The 24,853-nt window shown below is 32.2% G+C and overlaps 3 protein-coding genes and 1 pseudogene across 3 annotated transcripts; 2 read left to right on the top strand and 2 right to left on the bottom strand.

Moving 5' to 3' along the window:
- Window positions 1–3,512: 3,512 nt before the first annotated feature.
- Window positions 3,513–4,384, bottom strand: LOC114370886 (annotated as a pseudogene).
- Window positions 3,513–5,075, bottom strand: LOC114370887 (pentatricopeptide repeat-containing protein At2g37320-like). Its single transcript, XM_028328288.1, has one exon. It carries the CDS (start codon window positions 5,044–5,046, stop codon window positions 4,420–4,422), a length of 627 nt encoding a protein of 208 aa, XP_028184089.1. The 5' UTR covers window positions 5,047–5,075; the 3' UTR covers window positions 3,513–4,419.
- Window positions 5,076–13,084: 8,009 nt separating this feature from the next.
- On the top strand, window positions 13,085–16,031 carry LOC114372079. Its single transcript, XM_028329469.1, has one exon. The coding sequence runs from the start codon at window positions 13,843–13,845 to the stop codon at window positions 15,649–15,651; it is 1,809 nt and encodes a 602-aa protein (XP_028185270.1). The 5' UTR covers window positions 13,085–13,842; the 3' UTR covers window positions 15,652–16,031.
- A 4,007-nt stretch (window positions 16,032–20,038) lies between these two features.
- Window positions 20,039–24,604, top strand: LOC114369989 (bet1-like SNARE 1-2). Its single transcript, XM_028327271.1, has 6 exons — window positions 20,039–20,206; window positions 22,052–22,208; window positions 23,280–23,336; window positions 23,410–23,469; window positions 23,565–23,650; window positions 24,192–24,604. Exons 1-6 carry the CDS (start codon window positions 20,193–20,195, stop codon window positions 24,217–24,219), a joined length of 402 nt encoding a protein of 133 aa, XP_028183072.1. The 5' UTR covers window positions 20,039–20,192; the 3' UTR covers window positions 24,220–24,604.
- Window positions 24,605–24,853: the final 249 nt, after the last annotated feature.

The following is a 24,853-nucleotide window of genomic DNA, read 5'->3' on the forward strand; positions in this document are numbered from 1 at the left end:
AGACCAGAGAAGGCAAGAGGGACGGCACAGACACACGTGACGGGAAAGGCCATCGTGTTTGAACAAGATGTCTATTTCAGCGCATGAAACCATTTCATTTAGGGAACCTCTCTTTACTAACTCTAGTTTATGTATTTATTTGGGGATATTGACAAATTCGATGATCCTAATAGCTCTTTCATCTCTTTGATAAAAATCAGATATGCAAAGTTAACTCTCCAAATTACATCCACAATAGGACACCATAAATACACTGATTCGTCCTTTGATTTATGTTGATTTTCAGCAAATTTGATTTATTTTTGTTTTACTAATCCTTTCAAGTAAACTAATATAATTTACTTGATGGTCGTGTTAGTAAGTGTACAAAATTGCTCATGTTTGTAAATTGTGAGTTGGCCAAGCAAATGACAGCTTTTTCCGTGCATTTTGGTTATTGTTTGGGGGGAAACTTGAAAATCTTTTCCACCTTTTTATTGCAAGAAATTTTCCTATCATTTGCCATTACCTTTTTGATTGACTTGGTTTTGACACATCTGTTTACTCATTTTGTGAGTCCAAATGGCACCAAGATGGAATGGAAAAGATGCAAAAGCTGAAGCATTCAAGGAACCCATGTCAAAGATTGTATCTCAACTTCAGTCTTCTCTAGTCCAATCAGATACTTGTGGATTTTTCTCTGGTAATAGTGTACACATAGCATTGCTATTTGTATACGAACCAGAATTAAAATTAAGGAAAGAGATGTTATTCCACTGCTCTAGTTGACTGTTTGACCATCTCATTTTGACTGCTCCAATTCAATTCCCCTAATTTCACCCTTCTCCAAATTCAAATCCCTTCCCTAATAATGGCAAAGTGATATATAAAAGCAGAAGCAGAAAACGAGTCCTGGGTAAAGGAGAACTCACCAGAAATGGGCAACGACGAGTTAACTTTGCATATCTGATTTTTATCAAAGAGATGAAAGAGCTATTAGGATCATTGAATTGGTCAATCCCCAAATAAATACATAAACTAGAGTTAGTTAAGAGAGGTTCCCTAAATGAAATGGTTTCTTGGGCTGAAGTAAACATCTTACTATAAGCCATGTAGTCAATAGCACCGCTATTTCAAAAAATTAAACATGTAATAGTTTACAAAATTGTAGTAAATTTTCAATAGACTAAGACTACATAATGATTGCGTATGCATAACGACTAAATCAATAATTAAACAACTAGACAAACTGTTACATGAACTCTTGAAAGCCATTAAAAAATGAGCACTGTTACATGAACAGTAGAGACGGGAAGGCATTAAAAATGCCATACTGCGCCCCCACCTGCACCCCCTTGTTCTGCTCCCCCATCTCAACTACCTAGTACCTACTTTCTGAAAATTATTAGCAAATGATTTAACTGAGCAGAGTAAATTTTGAGCATATTCATTTGTTTTATTAGTACTTTTTATTTCAGACTTTTCTAAGCTCAAAACTGTCCATTTTTGGTTTGTTATCCTTTTCTTTTTAATTTCCGGCTGAACATCCTTTTCAGTGTTTTTATTTATTTGAACTTAGTTATATAGGGAATTTTTAAAAGAAATCTATTAAATGGAACACTTATTATTTTGAAAAATGAGAATTAAAAATATAAACTATTAAATCATATTTAAATAATAAGTACTAAAAGAAAAAAATAAATATTTTTTATAATAATTATGTGATTATTAACTAACTTTTAATCTTTATCATTTATAACTGTTGATCATATTTAGGTTAGTTGCATTGCAAAGAACACAACCCTAACTGCTTGGCCAATGAGATTAAGCGTCTATGCTTTGTATTTTGTAATAGGTTATGGGACGGTTATTTCCTAATGACAAGCTTTTGCTTCTGCAAGCATTGAGGAGGAAGGGGCATGTTGTGGTTGTAACTGGAGATGGAACAAATGGCACTACATGAGGTTTGCAAGGCATTTCTTGTGTTATTGGGGCATGTGCTTTTGTTTTTAACTTAGATACATGTTAAGATGATGACAGTAATTGTAATGATACAATAGGTGAGTATAACTGATGCCAACATTGTTATTGCTATGTTAATTTTATATTCTATTCTTCTGACACATTTTTTTTTTCAAATTATGTAAACTAGATTTTGTTTTCATGGTTGTGTTTTTTTACTATATTTTTGGACTTTAGGCCGATATTGGTCTTTCAATGGGTTTCCAAAGTACAGAAGTTGCTAAAGAGAGCTCTGATGTCATTTGGGATGACAATTTTGCTTCAGTTGTGAAGGTCAGTCCTCATTTCTTATTTGGAAGAATTGAATTGTTCTTACTCAATGATGCATGTTTAACATCTACCTGAAATGCAGAATTATAATTTTTTGAATACTTCTGTGAGAGGTTTATATAGAATTAAGGTGCATCCCATGACGTCAAATATTATTTTGTGTAAGATGATTACAAATTGATGTTTGAAGCATAAGTGGTACTGCCTTTCAATTTCTTTTGCCAATTCAGCTCGTCAAATGAGGGCAGTCTGTATATGCAAATATTCAGAAACTTATTCAGTTTCAGCTTACAGTCAACATAGCAGCACTCGCTATAAATATTGTTGCTGCATTTTACACTCATGGCATCCCACTAAATACAGTACAAGTTTGCTTTCTGTTTGTCTCACTGGTTTGTACTCCCTCATTTATTCAGAAGGTAATCCTTATGAACTATACCTTCATTAATTTCTCAACAGCTTCTCTGGGTAAATTGGATACTCTTGGAGGATTGGCCTTGGCAACTGAACCCCAACCAATTGATTCCCTGATGGATCAAAGTCCATTGGATCGAAGGTCAGTTTTTTTTTTTTCCTGCGTTTTTTTAATGAAAGAAAGAAAATTAAAGAGAGGAGAATAATGTACAAGATCAGAATGAAAAATCCTTCACAAAATACCAAAACAGCAGGGTACAATTAAAGTGAGAAAGTAGTAACACATTGATGCAATAAAAGGCATTGTGAGTCACTCTAAAAATAATCAGCAGCCAAAAGCTGTAAAGATGCTAGTGAATGCTGAATTTGTTATGCTTCCATAGATTTTACATAATGCACTTGTGTACACTACAATGGACCTACTGTTGAAGTTCCATTACTAGAACATTGGATGCAGTGCGTATGTTTTTTTTTTTTTTATGGTTTTTGTGTTATGAAATTGGCAGTATCTTTTTTGATCCGTGAGAATCGGAGACAGTGTCAGGGAATTTATAACAGCTCATGCACCTTGCTTAACCAATTGAGTTAGCCCCCTTTGACAAATTGAGAGTATCTTTTTTGCTGTACAGAACCTCTTGTATCAAATATTATGTGGAGGAATCTGCTCATACAGGTGAATTCTGTTTCTCGTTTAGTAGCACCTCTGTTGTCATTGAAGCTGGCAAGGATTTTATTTTGATGTGGACCAAGCCACAAACAACTAACTAATGAATGTTAAAAATATAATGCATTGCTTATGTCAATATTATTTCTTGATCGTGAACTTACTGGGTTTGAGGGATGAGGCCAACCACCCTGCAACCGAAGTGAAGAACATCAAATGTCACAAAACCAATAATGCTTGCATTGTTTCTTGAATTTCCCACCACCCATGAACATTTCACTGACCAGAAAATGAGTGCCCTCTGTTTCCACTCATGCCAAATCTACAAGTCAATGCTAAAAGCCAAATATTTTCCTCCTCACACATCTGAGACTGAAGGTTAAAACTACTCATGTGGTCCATCAGACTATTCATTATTGAAAGAATGTCTGTCATTCTGCTGTTTGACTTATCTTGTGCTTCGAATCTATGGACTTTGCTTTAGACTTCAACCCAACTACAACCAGGATTTGGTTTTGGACCTTTGTTTTTCATTAATTTTCGCACTCATGCTACCTTATTCCACCAGCCAACTCTTGCATATAGATTTGCTAGCTGTTGAAGTGTTGCTGAGCACCCCGGTTCCATCTACCTACTCTCTGCTGCCTGGATGCCAATTTGAACATTGCCATGAAGCCTAGAGAAAGAAAGCAGTGAACCCCATATTACAGCATTGGGAAAAATAGGCATATTTTGGATGAAATCACGAGCCCCTAGAAGTAAACCAGGCCAACCAAGAAGATCTACAATGCAAGAATAATGATCTAGCTCTGGCTGCACACCATGCTCAACCATGGAATTAAAGTAAACTTGACCTTCTTTGACAAGACCTCCATGCCGACACGAGGATAAAACACCAAGGTGAGTAACAGTATCAGGATTAACACCTCGCTTTATCATCTCTTCAAAGAGTATGATTGCCTCATGTGCAAGCCCATGTTGTGCATATCCATGATCATGGTGTTCCATGTGACAACATCCCTGCTCACTGTATTTTCAAATAAGTACAAGGCATCATCAATTGCCCCACATTAGGAATACATGGCAACGAGAGCATTATTAATGTGGAGGTAAGAGTGAAAGCCCATTTGAATTATTTGGCAATGAGCACATCTCTCATGCCCCAGTACTCCACTGCCCATACAAGCACTCAGAAGACTGGTGTACGTGAAACAATTTTGTCTCGAATCAGAACCCCTCATTTGTTGGAAGAGCTCCAAGCACACGTCAAGACTCCATTCTTGCGCAAATCCAGCAATAATGGTTGTCCACGAAACTACGTTTCTCACAGGCATTTCTTTAAACACACGGTATGCATCACCCAACAAGGCATATCTTGTGTACAAACTTATCAAAGAACTTCCAACATAAACACTGGCAATGAGGCCAGTTGTTATTGCTAGGCAGTGATGTTGGATTCCTCCTGAAAGGTCACGCTTGGACCCACATGAGGTCATGGCTTGTGACAAGAAGAACACATCAACTCCGGACCCTTGTTCCATATGCAGAATAGAGGAGTGAATAGTCATTTCAGTTTGAGTGGCTGAATTATGAGCAAGAGGAATTGTTGCATTGTTTTCCAACATGTCATCAATAAGCCTAAGACGACTCTCAACATTAGTACCACGTTTTTGGGGGGATACAAGGTTAATGAGCATTAGAGCATTTGATAAGCCTTTGTTTGATCTGGTGAAAGGCCTAAGCAATTGATTCTTAAGACAAAATGTTGGGTTCCTAGTGAGTAATGCATTAATTGCTTGAAACCTTGGAGGGAATAATTCTTGCTGGTGCAAAACTTGAAGTTGAGAAAATCAAATTCATTGAGCACGTGGGTCGAATAGTTGGTGGGCATGTGGTAAATAGATGCATCAAAATGTTACGTGGTTGAAGTCAATGCCGATGGGGTACTACGGTTCAATTGATGCAGCTAAGTTGCTTAATTAATTAAACAGACTTGAAGAAGCATAAGTAATTTTAGTTGTGTTTTGGGGAACACTATATGCAGTGGGAGAAAATCACGGCCATAACATAAGGTATTTGGTTTGTAGTTGAACTTGGACTTAGACTTGAGTATCATCTATCAATCACTGTGTTAACTCAGATTTTAACAATACTAGGAAATGCCTGAAAGTCGTTACATGGTTCTAGTGATTGAAATTTATATTATACCAATCAATTTAAGAAAAGTGCTGGACACTAAGAAGGAAGATTGTTAGAATTTATAATATCACATTAAAAATCCCCGTTTAATAGAGTGAAAAGAAATGAACAAAAGTGAATTGAGATGAAAATTTGAATTAAAATAAAAGATAAAAATGAAAATCTCATCTCATTTTATTGATCATTTAATTTCTTTTTCTTATCTTTCTTTACAAACAAACTTTTTCTTTACAAAGGAATGGACCCTTAGACACCATGATCACTTTTTTATTGGTGAAAGAAAGGAAGGAAAAAGTCATGCATAATGTTTTCATTAAAAAAAATTTGTATTATTCATCTATTTCTAAATTTTAAATTTCACACTTTTATTGATATTTTTAATATTTTCTACAAAAATAATAAAATATATTTCAAAATGTAAAATTATTTTCTAAATTAAATATTTTAAACTAATTCCAATTTTTTTTATAAAATCACTTCAAATGAATTCCTTCACACTAGGGACGAATCCAGAAATAGGTAAGTGGACGGCTGACAAGTAAATCAAGGTTTTTTTTCCCATCATGTGTCAAGAAGTAAAAAAAATATTAGAAAAAAGTATTTGTTATATAAAAAATATAAAAGTTATTCAACATTTATTTTGTATGGTAATTTAAATATTTAATATCATATGTTTAATAATTTCGCATCGTGTATTATTGAAAACATAATAAACAGTTTCTTAAATAAATACTATGTATTTTCTGTCCAAAAAAATATGTATCATTAAGTTTAACCAATACTTGCAAAGTAAATTAAATAAAAATATCTCTATTATCAAACAATTGAGGAAAAATAAGAAATAATAGGAAATATTGTCCTCTTTATCAAGAATAACATTTTTTTCTTATGTAAGGATAAATTGAAGAAAAAAAAAGACTTTTGAACTGTGAAGTAAATTGTGAGGTTGGATAATTTGAGAGACTTATTCACTCTCAAAAGCAAAACTCGCTTTTAATATATAGAGATTGATTATCAATTATCATGCATAGTTTTTTTTAAAAAAATTAAAAAATTACAAGATTATATTATACAAATTTAACATTTTGTGTAAATAGTTTTTTAAAAAAATTGGGGAGAGGATCGAACTACCCTTATCCTTCTCTTGTGTCTGTCCCTGCTCCACCTCGCACTGCGTGTTGTAATAGAACTAAAATGCTTGCTCAATGATTGATTATTTTTTAAAATTTAAAATGATATTTATCCAAATGAAAAACATTGAGTTGCTTTCCTCTAACCTTATAACATTATTAGCATGTGATTGATTATTCCCAAATTTAATCGAAGAGAATGTTTAAAACAAAAATTAATTGCAAATTTCCCAAAAAGAAAATTAGAAAATTGAATAAAAAAACGAATTATATATTGCAAATGAGTTTCCTTATTCCCCCCTTTTGAGGAAAAAGGAATCAAAAAGCCAAATTAAATACTATGATTTAATTGCGAAACCTCCTTTTATCTATTTATTGACATGGACAAGAAAAGCACAATGATGAGAGACAAAAGAAAGTGAAATCTAACAGGTTTTGAAATACCAGTTGATAAGCTCTCTAATTCAGGTTCCCTTTCTTGACAAAACAACTTTATTAGAACATTTATCCAATCTCAAAGAGCAACATGGGACCCATTCGTGCTCCCCATCTTTTAGGGTTTTGTTCTTCTTATTATTATTGCTGCTATTAATTATATTTTATATTGTTTGCCATATGATCAGTTTAAATCATTCCACTATGCTTTCTCAAAAAAAATAATCCACTGTGCTTTCTTTGTTGTCTCAATTAATAGTTACATATCAATTCATTTTTTGAAGGCATAACAATTAATAAAATAAACTTTATCTCTCATAATAAAACCTTTTTTATACACATATAATTAATAGTCAAATTTTGATCTATATATTTAATAGATTTATCTGTCTATAAACAAAATAATTTCATTAATATATACACATGTTTAGTTTTAATATGTTAATAGCTTGAGCCTGAGCAATTCAGAGTTATTGATTCTTCATCAATCATATATACTACAAGTACAACGAGTGATCCACTTTAGGCACATAAACTTCATCAAACAAGTACAATATTAATACCAGTCAATAAAGTTAAGATTTACAAAAAAGTTGGTAAGGAGGCCTACAATGAAGAACCTTTTTCTTAGTATAAATTTTTACACTTGTGAATCAATTAAAATTAATAATATATGTGACTCTTAAAGATAATAATTATGGTTATGTTAAAAAAAAATAGTTGAAAAGTTATCTTGAAGCTGAAAAGGTAATTGAAAGTTAAAAGTTAGTTTATTAAATTATACATGTTTGATAAAATTAACTGTTAAAAGATAAAAATGAAAAAAATTATTTTGTTTAAAAAAAGGTGACAAGAAAAAATAAATAAATATATTGATGATAAAAATGAAAAGAAATATAAAAAGTTAAAAATTAACATTTTAAAAAATATTACTTCAAATAGCATTTTAAAAAAGTAAAATTATTAAAAAAATTATTTACTAAATAATCAAACAAGTTTTTGAGCTAATAAAAAAATTTAAAAATTAGCTAAAATATCTTTTGAAACATAATCTATATAAATTCAACAAATATATTATAATTGATTTACACTAATAAATTAACAACCGAACAGTTTAAGGACAGGATATACATGCCTTGATTGTATATGGGCTTGGTATCCTTTGTACCCATCACATATGTATATATTTTCTCTTTGCTGATAATTTTTTTTTAAAAAAAAGCATAGACATTTATTCTTTTTTTAGAAGACATAGACTATTTATTCTAATTTCAACTATACATGACATTTTGTGTGTGTGTGTGTTTTTCCCTTCCTGCTCACTATTTAGCTAAATCAATTCCTACCAATTTTTAGTACTTTTTTCTTTCTACTCCCAATTTTCGTTTTCTGTCATCAATTATTACAACTAAATATAACGATGCTACATACATCCATTGAAACTAAACCTAAAAAATTACACTCACTGGACTTGCACACTAATTTGGTATAATAATACATATTATTTATCAACAAGCTATTGATTCAAATATTATTAGATTAATACACTTAACTAAGGTCTCCAGATTAAAAAAAAAACCATGATTGAAAGATAAGATTTCATAAAAGATAATTAATCATGTTGTTCAATAAAAATTAATCATCAATAAATTTCATATATAATTCATACAAATAACATGATACATAAATGAAACTCATTATTAAGATAGATACACGTGAGCCACCTGATGAGAAGTTTTGCCACAAAAGAGAGCCAAAAGCCCTAAAGCACGCATGACCCATGATTACTGAGGAAAAGCATGTAGATTGTATTAGGTCCATCTTTCTTTTTGTCACTATTTGCTTGCCCTTTTGCAGAGTGAATATCCTTATACATAATGAGGGGTTATTTATTTTGGTTTTGGTCATCATCAAGTAAGTGAAGTACTCTTTTCCAATTAAAAAAACAAATACAATACCACCAAATCCCACTACGGCAAACTTTTGACAAATTTCACTCGTTCGGTCTTTTCTCAAATTCATTATTTTGTTTGGTCAGTTTTCATTGAATACACTATTATTAACAAATCAAAACTACTCCAATGTCATATACTGCATGCTACGGGCATGAACTGAAAGGGACATTAGATATGGTAGTTTATTGTTTTTTCTCCTTTTCACATCACCATAATGGCATAAACTAATATTTTATGATATAACGTGGTCTTGTTAAGATTCTCTATTAATCTCATAAAATGATTTCTAGCTGTGGGGAAAAAGTAGGTAATTCCATTTGAAAAAGAAAAGGGAAGGGAAGAAAAATTAAAAGGAAAAGTTTGGGGAAAAGAAAAGGTTGATGTTATATATCTCATCGTGAAATGGCAGAAAGGGAAGTTTCAGTCTGTCCATTACAAACATTTTTTTTTTAATTATAAAATTGGTTTGACACAGAAAAGAAAAGTTTCACATATGTTTATTAAACACACGAATAATCTCCGCATATGTTTATTTGACTTTGAAAATGATCGGAAATGTACTTACCAATTATGACTTAGCACACAATAAGGTGGGTACCGAAATAAAGGTAAGAAATATAGCTAAGACTACACCGTACATAAATATCAAACTGATAAATATTAGACTTGAAAATGTTGTTTTTTTATCTTTATAATATATTTTTTGTCCTTATAATTTTTTTTCTTTTCAAAATGGTCCTTGTAAACTTTAATTTTTTGGTTTTAGTTCCATCCTCTGTTTTAGTTCTTGTAATATATCAATTTTTCATTTTAGTTCCTATAATATTCTATTTTATTATTTTGAATTAATTTCTTTAAAAAATATTTGGTAGGACTAAAAATAAATGATCTAAATATTATAAGAACAAAAATAAAATATATATATATATATATATATATATTATAAAGAGAAACAAAATAATAAAGACCAAAATTATAAAAATAAATTTTACAAGGACTATTTTTGAAAAAGTATTTATAACAACCAAAATAAAAAATAGTAGATTACATGAACCAAGATTCTCTAAAATGCCCACACTTTCATCTTGCATGACCCCCTATTTTGCTAAAAGTCAGCAACTTCGTTGCCTTCTTGAAGATGTAAGGAGTGATTAACCATTCTAGATCATTTTTATAAATAAAATTTCAATATAAATATTTTTTAAAATAATTTATTAATATGGGTTTCTTTTGAGAATTGACCGATCAAAATTTATAGTTTAACTAGAGAATAAAAACACCAAAATATTTAGTTAAATTATTCTGGAATGTCATACATGGCTAATTTGAGCTTTGACATGCCAAAATAATTTTTTTTTTTTAAATAAACTCATTTTTTTCTGCACTAACCTTTTGTTAGTTTATGAACTCATAGTTTTCTGCATAAATAATTCATAAGAATGTACAAGTATATGAAGTATAAATTATAAATTTAGCATAATTCATGATAATGAATTAATCGTTAAACACTAAAATTATCATTCATCTCAAACAAAAGTCTCAGTAGTCTCGTTATTTATTAATAAATGTATATGACCAAGACCAACTACATATAATCAACAAGTTTGTTTCCCAAATCACTTTGTCATCATTCTCAATTTGACGTGCTTTCTTTGGACCAAAAGTCACGTCGGATTCAATCCGCGTTAATGCTTTGTTTGTTTAGTTGGATTGGAAGGATCAAGCAAGCAGCACTAATGCATGGAGGAGGGTAAAGTCAAATTTTCCATAGTGGGTGTCCTAATTTCTTCCTTTTTGACCCTAATGACATACTTAATTTCTCAACCTACTTTTTCCAAGTTCCAATTCCTGGGATTTGGGGGAAGGTTACTATTATTATTTTCATAAATATTTTCACTCTTAAACACAACAGTTTTAAAATGTTAATATAAAAAAATATTATTTCTGTAATATTAAAAAGTAAATTATGAATCTAATTTAATTCTATAAAACTAATTTGATTTTATAGCGGTTTAATAGTGGGAGACAAAAAAGCCTAACAAAAAATTGTTAGAATAAACACTAATACCATTTTAAAAAATAAATTATAAATCTAACTCAATCTAATAAAAATAACTTATAAGATAGAAGAGTAAAATTACTCTCACTTATATATATTACTTTAATCTCATGAGTAAATAATGTGAGATACCCAACGTGTAATTTTATTAGAAAGATGAATGACAATTAGCAACTAATATTTTTTTAGACCTGTATATTACATTGGCTTTACAAATTGCTAAAGCTAACATCAGAATATGATGACAAGTTCAATAATTTAAAATTTGGCAAAATGTCAAAGCTGTAATGTCCGTGAACCACAGGTTTAACCCTATAGAAATTTTCTCACCATTTCCTCGTAAGAAATATATTTTAGTTCATAAAATTTCCTAGTTTCTGACTTTTACGATTGTGTTGATTCCTGACCCAATTGAGCAAAATCAAATTAAAATATCTCTTTCACATCTGCATTTCCATGTTTTTGGGTTGGAAATTTCAAGTACATTGAGCATCCCAAAAGAGAAGGTAACTCCAATTCAAGCCCACCTCTTTGTTGATATAAAGAGAAGTAAAAAGAGGGTCAAGAGATGGGATACCCACAACTTCCTATATTGGCTTGCATCCTTATTCCTTCAAAATTTCAGCTACCTGTCCTTTACCTTTGTTAAAATCTGTGTATAGGTGGAAATAATTCTAAATCTTCTAAAATAATCTCTTCATGAATTTTCTAATTATTAAATAAATAAAATTCAATATTTTTCAAATATTTATAAGGTATAAATTTTTCAATTGATATTTTATAATATAAAAGAAGATTAATAAAAAGGTTAACAATAATAATCCTTAAGCGTTTAAAAAAAAATTATAGTATGGCATTTCAAGAAACAACATGGAATTTTTTTTTCACCATATTACAAGTTGAAAGTATTAACGAGTTTTGTTATAATTTTTTTATCATTATATTATGAGAAAAGAGGTGTTGTAATGAAAATGTATTTTTTTTATACTGTTATTTGATCACAAATTATAATTTATTATAAATTTGTTGATTTTTTACAATAATTATCTAAAACTTATATTAATGATAATTTTTTATTGATTGGAAAACTTATATTAATGATAATTTTTTATTGATTGATTATGTAAAATTATTTTATATTATCAGTACATTACCATTAAACTCTTATATTATATATGTGAAATATTCACTAGTTTTATAATTAATCTCTACAACAAAAATTGATTGTTCATGTTTAAAAAGTCTTCCTTTCAAATCTTGTTTTTTTTTTCATTTACATAAACTGAAATATGTGCCTGCACAAGGGGTAACACTGTAATTTTATCCTCTCTAGCTTCTTCACTCCAAAGATTACTTCTCTTAGTATTTACATATTTGATTCCTTAATTGTTCGGAAGGTAGTGTACTAAAAAAAAAAAATTAACGCTCAAGTAAAATCTGGACACTAAACAATAATAAAGAATGATAAATGAAAATGAACAATTGTTTTACTTTAATCACTATTATGATGTTAATTGTTTTGATAATCTTAGTTTGTACATGATTATTCAATCATAACTTATAGAGCGATTCAGGCAGCCGAATATATTGACTCTTTTAGTGGTTGTTAGTTTGAGCTCTTCATAGTCATAGTCTTTGATTATGCTAAGAAGTGTGTCCACTATTCGGTTAGTCGAACACTAGAGAACCTATTTTGGTGCTTTAGAGTTCTGATACTTGAACTCCTCATCCAAATACCCGAAACTTTGAAAATTGATATTTTGAAGTTATAGATTCATTTTGAGTGTTCGACACATGGACTCCTACGGTATAAAACCCGATATGAATTTCAAGAAATCCAAACTTAATTTTTACTCAAATAAACGACACATTCATAGAATCGACGTGGAGTGTCAAATGTAATTTGCCTAAGTTTCTATGACCCCGGAGTCCGGAGGGAGGTCACAAGAAGACCCATTAAAAAAATCAAGAGAAGAATTGAATGAATGAATGGAGCAGCTACAATGCTTCCAAATTTAAAAACCCCTTTAGTCCACAGTCCACTTTCTAAAATTCTGATACCCCTTTTGAAAACCAGACACCAATCATCAAACCAACAAACACTCTCAAACTTCAAAAACCAACGCACACCTTCTTCTTCTTCTCTCTCTCTCTCTCTCTCTCTCTCTCTTGTTATTGCTGCAGTGCTCAATCAAGTACACCCATCATCCTTCTTCTCTTCACGCCTAGCACTCAAATTTGTAGCGCATGCTATAACTATTAACTAACCCTCTGTCCCTTCTTGCAACAATTGCAACCTCCTTCCTTCCACTCTTTTCCCATCATCATTCCACACCTACCTTTCTCTCTCCCCCATGTTTTAACTTTCTTCAACACTCACTGACTTTTCCACTATCTCTTCCTTCTTCCATTCACATCATTTTCTCTTCTTTCTTCCTCCCCCTTTTTGTTGTTGTTGTTGTTGTTTATCACCATGCCCCTCAAACAATTCAACCAAAGCTTGCAACTTTGACAACCCTTTGGCCTCTTCTTCTTGTTCCCCTTAATGGGTCTCTCTCCAATTCCCCTCACAAAGCCTATCTATTCTGATGTCTGAATTTCACTTTGGTTTTCATATGTTCCCAAAGGCTACACCTTTGCGGGTGTAGAAGTGGATAATTTCAGAGTTTTTGGGACACCCCATTTTGAAGAAAGTGTGTGTGTGTGGCTGCAGCTATGGTCGCAGAAGCTTGGATTGTAAAGATGGGTAACCAGGTAAGTTCCAATCTCAAGCATGCCCTTCTTCTTGAAACCTTGACAAAGAGAAAACCGAACCACAAGAGGTCAGATACTAAAGAAACCATAGGTATTCTTTCTTTTGAGGTAGCAAATGTGATGTCAAAAACTGTGCACCTCCACAGGTCACTGTCAGAGTCTGAGATCTCAAAGCTGAGGAATGAGATCTTGGACTCAGAGGGTGTTAGGAATTTGGTGTCCTCTGATGAGGATTATCTCCTTGAGCTGGCTCTGGCAGAGAAGCTTGAGGAGTTGAATAGGGTTGCTAGTGTTGTCTCTAGGTTGGGGAAGAAGTGCTCTGAGCCTGCCTTGCAAGGGTTTGAGCATGTGTATGGGGACATTGTTGGTGGGGTTATAGATGTCAAGGAATTGGGGTTCCTTGTTAAGCATATGGAGGGAATGGTGAGGAAAATGGATAGGTATGTTACTGTTACTAGGAACTTGTACAGTGAGATGGTGGTGTTGAATGAGTTGGAGCAAGCAGTGAAGAAGTTTCAGCATAATCAGCATGAGGAGAGTAGGAGGGCTTTTGAGCAGAAGCTCATATGGCAGAAGCAAGATGTGAGGCATCTTAAGGATGTTTCCCTTTGGAATCAGAACTTTGATAAGGTTGTTGAGTTGTTGGCTAGGACAGTTTGTACCATTTATGCCAGGATTTCTGTGATCTTTGGAGAATCTGCTTTGAGGAATAATGCCCTTGGACCTGGTGTTGGTGGAGGCTCGCCAGGTACGCAAAATGAATCGGGGTTTGTGTCGGGCCATGTTAATGCTCACACAAGTTCGGAGAGGTTGAAGCGCAATCAGAGCAAGGGAAATGGATTCCATCCGGGTTCGGTTGGAAGAATGGCTGTGGCGGAGAGAAGGGGAGCTACTAGTAGGCCTCAGATTGATTTGAGGAGAGGCGAGTTGGTGCCTATTCGACTTGAAGATTTTGGTTTTCCATGTGGAACAAGTGCGGGAAGACTTTTCATGGAATGCCTAAGTTTGAGTAGCTCAGTTTCAAAATTTGATGATGCTGATGATGTCAATAGGGAGGACCATCATAGTAGCTGTTGCAGTGTTGGGATAGGGAATAATAGCATGAAGATGGAGCACGCGTGCCATTCTGGTATTCTAAGTCATAGCCGAAGTGGCGTTCCTTTCACCGGAGATCTTAGACAAGCCAAATCTGGTGTACAAAGTTGCTCAACATTAGGTCCCAAAAGTAGGTTAGCTGTTTATGCTCCTCCTTCCACACTTGGAGGCTGTGCTCTAGCATTGCACTATGCCAATGTCATAATTGTCATTGAGAAGCTGCTTCGCTACCCGCATTTAGTTGGCGAGGAAGCGAGGGATGATCTATATCAGATGCTACCGATGAGCTTAAGGTTATCTCTCAAGGCCAAACTGAAGTCCTATGTCAAGAGTTTGGCCATATATGATGCTCCTCTTGCCCATGACTGGAAGGAGAATCTTGATGGGATACTCAAGTGGCTCGCCCCACTTGGGCATAACATGATCAGATGGCAAAGTGAGCGTAATTTTGAGCAACACCAAATTGTTAGCCGGACAAATGTTCTGCTACTTCAGACTTTATACTTTGCTGACAGGGAAAAGACCGAGGAATCAATCTGTGAACTTCTTGTTGGGTTGAATTACATATGCCGGTATGAGCATCAACAAAATGCTCTACTGGATTGTGCAAGCAGTTTCGATTTTGAAGATTGTGTGGAGTGGCAATTGCAATGTGGAGATTCTTTTCTTAATTGATTTGAGTACATTTTAAATTTTGAAATCTTCAATATGGTGGTGAGCATTTTCTTGTTTTTAAATATCTTAGGATATTATCTCAATAGAATGTGGAACTATGAGCTTTGCACGTTGAAGATTAATACTGTTGAAGACTTGGATGTATTTATTTACAGTTTGACTTGCGTAGTGGATAAGCAGTCATATTTATAAAGGGGCATAGAAGTTAATGCTGAACTTGTATATATATTTATGTACAGATTGCTTACTACTTAGAGTATGCTTTGTTAGAATTGTTGTCATGAATACCACAGAAACTAGTATTGTTATCTTAATTTTTAAGCTGGTGTTGACTTGTTGGTGCTTGTATTTCTATTCTAGTTCTTTTGTATCATGATCAAGTCATAAGGTCTAGTTTTCTTGCCGGTATGTTAATTTTCCCTTAAACCTTTCTAAGCGGTTCATAGTGCCTATTCAAAGAATGAATGCATACTGAATTATAAATTGCTATATTTTCCTTAGGATGGAGTGAGGGACTTTACATTGTTTGAAATTTCCCAGATAGTACTGATGAAGGGAAATACTGTACATTGATGCTGTCTCTCTATTGGTTATCAATCTATTAAAGATGCTTGTTCCTGTTACGGACTTTGAATTAAATCACAAATGTTGGATTTGTAGCATATGTTGATAACTTTCTTTATTTAATCTGTCATGTTTGAACCTCCAGTGCTTATCTTTTGTCTTTATGATTGCAATATCGTTTAGGATGTCATTTATAGGCTAGATCATTGTTGCTCTTCTAGAAAAAAGTTTTCTGAAAATTGAATATTGAATTGGCAGCTACTTTTCACAATCATGAAAAGATATCCAAACAATAATTCTCCCAAGATTCTATAATTTTCTTTTCCACCAGAAAAACTCTTCTAGATTTTTGTACATGTTAGAGAATCAACATACATCCACCACTCTGCTCAAATCTCTTGATTTGTTTCCATTATGGTGATAAATATGGGTGTCCTACAATGCTGTAGAGGCCAAGATGAGATTACCATATTGATGAAAAAGAAGTGACTTATGCTTTCACTGCACTGTTTGAACCACTTTACTAACTTAGGAAAATCACACTATGACAAGACTGCCTTGACTTGAAGTGGCACAGCATTGCTGATCCACCATGCTGTCACCTGTGACATTCATTTATAACCCCAGCTGAAACTTTATTATCTTCTGCTTAATTTTGCTTCATATCATATCATAGTAGCATACCAGTACCTCTATATAATATTATATTAAACTCATGTCGACATTTATGCTAAAGCAGTTTTTTCATTAAGAAATCATAAATCAAATCACCCCAAAATGTGTGTGCGCTCTTACAGTAGTCAAGAATATAGTATTTCAGTATTTGTGATATATTTTATGAATGAATTAAAATATTGTTATTTAATCACAAATTAAAATTATTATTATTATTATTATTATTATTATTATTGTTATATATATAGTAAATTTATTAATATTTAAAATAACTATCTTGTAAAATGACGCTTATTAAATTCATTTTTTCTTTGTTAAAACTTGAAAAATTAGCCTGTGATGTAAAAAAAAAAAAAGAAGATCAACATAATAAAACCTGGATTTTTAAAGATTCATGAAATAGTTATATTTTGGGGTGTAGGACATTCATGGATTGTAGTGTTATTTTCTTGTTTAAGCATAAAAAGTGACAGATCTGAATTAAACTTTTTCCTTCATTTAGTTGTTATATCTTAGTGGGAACACAAAACACTAGCTACCTTGTCAGTTTAATTAATATAATTACTAAGTCCAGGCTGGGAAAGTAGGCGCCATGAAGTGGCATAAGTAACATAGGTGGGTAGATAGAAGAGGGCATTCACTCTGACAATAAAAGGGCCTTCCAAATAGTGTGTGTAGTTGAGTGCCATTAATCTTTTGTGGGGGGTTGAAGTTGTGGGTGGTTTTCTCTTCTTTTATGAGTTGCTTTTCATTATGTGACTCAAAATCAAGTTCCACACTTGCTAGATTCTTCTTCCTCATTAACATATGGGTTTGTTTCGGTTCATGAAATCATGGCCATAGAAATATTATAAGCCTTTTGCATAAATATCTTTTGAAAAATATTGTAATCATGTAAAATTGAGAAGTTTTTATTATTGGATATAAGGTATTTATGATGGTATTGCATTTTTTATGTAATAACTGATTTTGTCATACAGTTGATGTTAGCAAAATTAAGATTAGCGCCGTTTCTTTTCTTCTTATTTGTGACTTAACATTTATGATGTTAATTATTATTATTATTATCTCAACTATACCTTTATAAAAACTGAAAAAAAAAATATTATACCTTTAAAAGGAGCAATAATGTATGAAATGTCAATATAAAAAGTAAATAAGAGAAATAAAGGACATATCAGAAATATATAATAATTCTAATAAAAACGAAGAGATTGATTATTTTCTTAATTCATACTATTTTAACTTTAATTAAGCGATAAAAAGAAAGGAATAAAATATGTTTTTGGTATGTAGTAGTTAGGCAGGTGCATGCATGGCATTAGCCATTAAATGAAGCACAATTGCGCTTGATGGGCAATAACAACACACATAGTAATGTTCATTTTTCAATTATTATATCCTTATGTTCAAAATGCCACAACAATATTTCTCAAAGATATAATCATGTCCATTTAAAAAAAATCCATGGTTCCAAAATTTTGTTTACTTATTCAATGTTGCTGCTCCACCAATTTCAACTATACCCTGAACTTATAATTGAGTTTGAGTAAATTGATTTTAGGGTTGTAACATAGAAAGTGTAGAGAAGTGATTAATAGTAGGTTGTTGTGTGCTTGGGAAGCACTTATAATTCGTCCACCAAATTGGTGTGTAGTCAATTTTGAATTAATGCCTTCTTTATAGCAGCAATGTGTACTACTGTACGACTCAAACTCTTCCTATTGTTGGGCAATTAGCTAAAAGATTTTCTATTGATGATATCAGTTGATGAACCCTTTACGGTCAGAGACAAACTTCGCGTGTGCAATAAATATATTGATGGGAACCAAATTTAATTTCAATACATTGATATGATATTATAGTGGATTTAAATAGTTAATCACGGGATTTGCATTATGTAATTGAGCAAAATATTATCTCTCACTTAGTCACTTTTTTTAAGGAATGCACATACATGGAGAGGCAGATAATAATGGCAATTGATTAACGTGCTAGCTGAGTTATGCATTGTTTAGGCATGGCTTAAATTTTGAGTAGCTTTTAAGAGAGTTCTTTGAAAGGTTGTAAAAAAGAAAAAACTAAAACAAAAAATTAAAAGAGGAGCATTAAGCACATCCTTATAGTGCACTGCTTCTATTACATGTGTTAGCCTGTTAGGTCATCTGCTCAAGCAATGAATTTTATACTTATTTAACACTACAGAGTTTAAATGTAGTTTTTTTTAATTATCGTTTTACGTTTACTAATAGAAATTAAAATTCCACCTCAATACTCTACATGCTATGTGTTTGGAAATAAGTTTCTAAGCAACTAATCACATTAATTAATTTATTTTTGGTATGGGGGGACTAATCACATTAAATAACTAGAGGATGCAAATCTCCAATTCTAATTAAAAATAACAAAACACTTAAAAAAATATAGTATTAAATCTAAGTTTTGTGGATATTGAAATTTCAAGGCGCAAAATTAAAAACCTTCTGAATGGCAATATGGCATCTAAGTCGGATTGACCAAAATTTGCCTATAAGTTTACCGCTTGATTTGCTTCTAACAACGAATGAGACCATTGAAACTTCCTTCTAAGCTTAGTGAAAAAAAAAATATGATCTATGTGAAAATAATTTTATTCCTCCCCTACATACATAAAACATATCAAGTGAAAAAAATACAGGAGATAAATGTGAATTTTGAAATAAGAAGATATAAGAGCATTAAATGTTAATTTTTATTTGAATTTAACAGTTATAAATATAAAATAAAAGATTTTTTCATTTTTTTTATTTCAAAAGTACATTTTATGTAAATTTTGATATATATATATATATATATATATAATAATGGAGTATTAGACAAATTTAGATTACTATAATATGATTTATAAGTTATAAGCTTTCAATTCAATGGTAAACTTTGAGATACAATTATGTAACAAAATTCACTTATTATTATTTAATTATAAATACATTATTATTATTATGTATATTAAGATGAATAATTTTTATAATAATTAATTAATTTATATTATATATGAAATAATTTCTAATTGATTAACACATCGCATTATGAAATACTAATACATAATTAAATTCATAAAAAATAAAAAGGTAACTAAGAAGAGCATAAAGATACGATACCGTTTTGACTCGTTCTCACAGTTACGACTTACGAACCCAATCACCTTACACACCGGTTTCTTTCTCGGATCTCGAACAAAAACACGTTCTCAACGTTTTCTCACAAGATCTTGCACATAATTGCCAAAATCTGCGTGAGTCCCGAAACGCGTTTTGCGAGTCATGAGTTACCGAAGGTTTGTTTTCGAAATGACTCCCCTTTTGTTCTTTGATCTGTTCTTTCCCTCGATTTTAATTTGTGCAACCTTTTTGGTTCGATATGCGGTTGGGTAGTGCTTAGGTTTGAAGGATGATTTGGATTTCAGGGCAATGCTGGATCTGGATTTTGGAATGAGTATTGCTTTGAAATGCACGTGCATTGTTTATTAGCTGTTCAGTAACAAGGTGAAGTTGAAGAGGATCATAAAGTATTTGAGTGTTTAGATTAAGCTTTTTTGTATTCAAAGCAAAATTTCAGTGAGAGTGCATGCCTGGTTTGGATTTTTTTGGGGGGAAAATTGTTTTTTTTTTTTTAATTTCTCAGTTAGGATTTTGATTATAGGCTGTTTTGAAGGAAAAATAAAGTAATCCAATTCCAGACACACATAGAGCTTTTGAAATCATGATTTTTGTTTTTTAAATCGATTCAAGCCAAACTTGCCCGTGGAAATTTAATGATATGCCTGGGTCCTAAAGTTTTTGAGAACAAAGAGGTAGAAGGTATCATGTCACTGGGAAAGATGTGAATCACTTGCTAACTGGTTAATGCTTTTTACTGATACTGAAAAGAAAAGAAAAATTAGAAGAGTGAAGATTTTAATAGGGTGACAAGTTTTGGAAAATTGGAGGATTTCGAGTTCAAACAAGAGAGTGAAGCCTTGGTGCAATGCAATTGTAAGGTTGCTTCCTTGTGCCTTGTAGGACATGGGTTTAAATGCTGGAAACAACCTTTTCGTATGTTGGGGTATGTGTACATGTACACTGCTGAGAACTCACTGGGCTCTCTTGCATTGAATCCAATGTCCATTTTTTGAGTTCAAACAAGGGAAGTAGGAATGCTCTAGAAAGTGAAAACTTCCTTATTTGTTTATAGCTTGATGTTAACTTAAACTGTGTTTTGTTGTGCTGTTTATGAATGAGCTAATTAGCTATGAGCTGGAGACCATCTCTTTTACCGCACCTGTTGAGCTGGTTCCTGCACTAGGAAAAAGTATGGATTTTGATTTGTTGGGAATCAGAGAGGTTGAAGCTATGATGCAATGCATTATTTATTTATTTATGTCTAGATGTTGATTTCAACAGTGCCTTGTCATTAAGTTTATAAATTGTGCAAGATTTTGAAGTTGTTGCTCTGTTTTCGGCCCTTGTGAGCTGATGCCGACTTTTTTTTTTTTTTTCGTACCCCAGTGCCCAGAGGCTCTTCGCTATGCGAAGGTATGAGAGAGGGATATTGTACGCAGCCTTACCCTTGCATATGCAAAGAGGCTGTTTCCGGATTCGAACCCATGACCAACAAGTAAATGAAATTAAAAATTAAATAAAAATGTTTTTTTTAATAAAAATCAGGATAACATTTCATGTCAATTACCTTACTAGATACTTTGCTTTCATTTTTCATGTATTGGTTGTATTAGAAATTTGTTTTATGCCCGAGCGCTTGTCCAAGAGTATGTGAGTGTTAGTGTGAGAGAGTTAGTGGGTTTTAGCCAAAGTGGCCTGTTTCTTAAAAAAATACTTGTACTTTGGACTCATGGCCATTTTTCTTATATAATCTTTAACTTGTTTCTAACCCACCAATCTGGACTTGTTCTTCGACACTCCCCATCAAATTCTACTAGCTTGATCCAATTGTGACTTGTCTTCAATTTTTAGCCTGGGTTTGTACTTCAAGTTTGTCCCTCAGAGGCCTCAAGTTTTGCTTTCATGTATTATTGGGGCTTGTGCTACTTTTCTTGACTTTTCAAGGCCTCAGGTTTGGTTTAATTTTTGTGGAATAATGGTGTTCTCTTGTGTATTAACCATCATAACTGTTTGATTTTCAGAGATAATCGCTCCTCCAGATCATCACTTGTAGATGGTTTTGATAGTCTGGAGGAGGGTGGTCTAAGGGCTTCTTCTTCTTACTCACGCGAAATTAATGAGCATGATAATGATAAAGCCATAGAGAATTTGCAGGACAGAGTTTCCTTTCTGAAACGGGTAAGTTTTCTATTTAAGATTAAGGTACTATTTTGCTTTTGAAGTATCAATTGAATTCTTGTCTTAACATCTGGCTATAGGAATTCTTAGTTCTCACTAATGTAAAGGTTCATGGAAAAGTTCTGCTAGTGTTCAAAGTATTACCTGCCATGGTTCTATTGTTGTTTAAGGTCTTTGTGCATATATGTTGTTTCTAATTTTCCTGTTACCATTTTGGATCATTTGCTTAAATACTGGGAAATCCTTTCCCTGTTTCTAGTTGGCTGCATTGTAAAAATAAGCATGCTTGTATTTTTTTTTAATGGTCATCAGTTGATTTGTAAACAAGGGATCATCAAATGGGATCCCCAGTTTATGATTACTGCAGGTCTGGAAATGCTTGTGATTTGTTAATAAAGATTAAGTGTGTGCATAGTTGTTTATTTGCTGCTACCTCCATTTTTTTAAGTGTCTTTTTAGGTTGTGACACAAGAATTAAGAAGTACAATTAAGTGAATTAATGTTCTTATTTTTATTTAAATTATTATCTGATTTCATATTATACCCTTTAACTATCTTACTAATTAATTTCTGTCACTAATTATTCTTCCGTTCCCTCTAATGGCAATTTCACGATAAATGGGTGAAGCCGTGAAGGTAAGGGTATAATTGTTATTTGACAAAATAGTAATTAATATTGTCTTGAACGCTTAAAATGACAAATAAAATGGAATGAATTTTTTCTGAAAAATTTACGGTAAAAAGGACTGAAGGCAATGATTGCTGGTGATATCTTTATCCATTTTAACAGAATTTGGCTTGGTTCTTTTGTATGGGGCTTCTTTAAATTATAGAAATACACATTTTCTCTTGTTGTAGCTGTTGTGCTATTTACAAATATATGCATGTCCATTTGCAAAGTATGAATTATTGGTCAATTGCTAATTTAATGTCTAAGAAATTATTTAGCCTATTGGTTTCGTTGCATAATGTTCTAATTATTTGGTTAGTAATTTGCTCGAAGGAACCATTAAAATGATATGATCTGCTGATTTATTTTTCTTCGACTGTAAATATTTTCTTGATCAACAGTTAACAGGTGATATACATGAGGAGGTTGAGAGTCATAACCAGTTGCTTGATCGGGTGGTATGTAAACAACACAGTGTTTCTGTGAGAAACTCTCTTCCCTTTATTCTGATTGGATTCCATTGTAAATTAGGGTAACAAAATGGACGGATCAAGGGGTGTGATGATGGGAACCATGGATCGATTTAAAAAGGTAACTTTTTTATTTTCTGTATAATGTACCTCATTTTATCTTTTAATTTCACATTATCGGAACATGATTTAGTGTGTAGAAACTGAATTTTGTAGGTTTTTGAGAAGAAATCAGCAAGGAAAACATGCTCACTTGTGGGGTATTTCACACTTGCCTTCATATTCATATACTATCTTATTAGGTAAAGTGATTCAATTCTCCTTTCTCTGTTTGCCTTGACATGACTGAAATGAATATCTATGGATACAAACATGTTAGCCCGTTTAGATCCTGTCACTGTAATAATTTTAGATGTTTCTAGTTTGGTAGGTTCATAAACAAGGTAATGTTTAAGAAAATCAAACTATCAAAGGCAGTTTTTCTTGTGCTTATCCTTAAGCACAAGTGCTGCTGTGTTTCATGTAAGGAGTCTATGGTACGGCTGTTGGCTCTGTAGACTTTAATTAACTAGTGAGAAATGAAATCTAACACACTCTCCCCGACACTAGAGTACTCTACCCACTAAATATGTGGTCTCATTTCCAAACTAGTAGAACCTAGATGAATTTTAACAAATAAGAAAGTTCTAAAAAAATAATATTAAGAGTGTGTTACTCGCATTCATAGGACATCAAATGTGTTGATTGGATCATGTTCATTGGCACCCCTTTAAATCTGTAATGAATAATAACATGGGAAAGATATTTACAATTCACTGATGCAAACTAGCATTTGCTTTGCAGGATGCTTGGATACTTTACACTTGGGTAAATTGTGTGTTGTTAAAAGATCGTATATTTCAATTGTGTGTTGAAATTTGGGAGTAAAATCATGTGGTCCTGTGCTGTATAGTGTTTGAACCATTCCATTCCATTTTGGCTAAAGCAGATGGCTTCAGACTCACCTGTTGATAGCAAAAACTTATTGCATACATGAAGCTTAGAAATTCTATTGTATACTTTCTCTCTTGACCTGGTCCTATATCCATTTTTTCATAGTTGACATTAGTCCCAAGTTCATTTATTATGTAAATTCCTGTAATATGAAATGAAATGATTCTATTCAATTGTAAGTAGGGAGTTCAGAATTGTATTAGATCGGTTGAGGGGGGAAAAATCATTTAATCCAGTCACTTAACTTATTTCAGTTTGGATTAGATTAGTTTTTGGTTTTTGAAAAGAGTCTACAATATAAACAATAGATTAGGTTTTAGGTTTTGGTTTTGGGTGATAATTTCTCAAAGAACAAATAACCAATGGATGATAAATTTCTAGTTCATATAAATTTTTAATACATGAACATTGAATAATCTTGAATACATAATAAAGTCCAGTTTGTGGATTGGAATCAACATTTAACTTAGGGTTTGAAATTTGATTCAATTTAATGAAAAAAGTTTTTTTTT

Source organism: Glycine soja, chromosome 10 (genome assembly GCF_004193775.1).
Source record: "Glycine soja cultivar W05 chromosome 10, ASM419377v2, whole genome shotgun sequence".
Classification (NCBI taxonomy): domain Eukaryota; kingdom Viridiplantae; phylum Streptophyta; class Magnoliopsida; order Fabales; family Fabaceae; genus Glycine; species Glycine soja.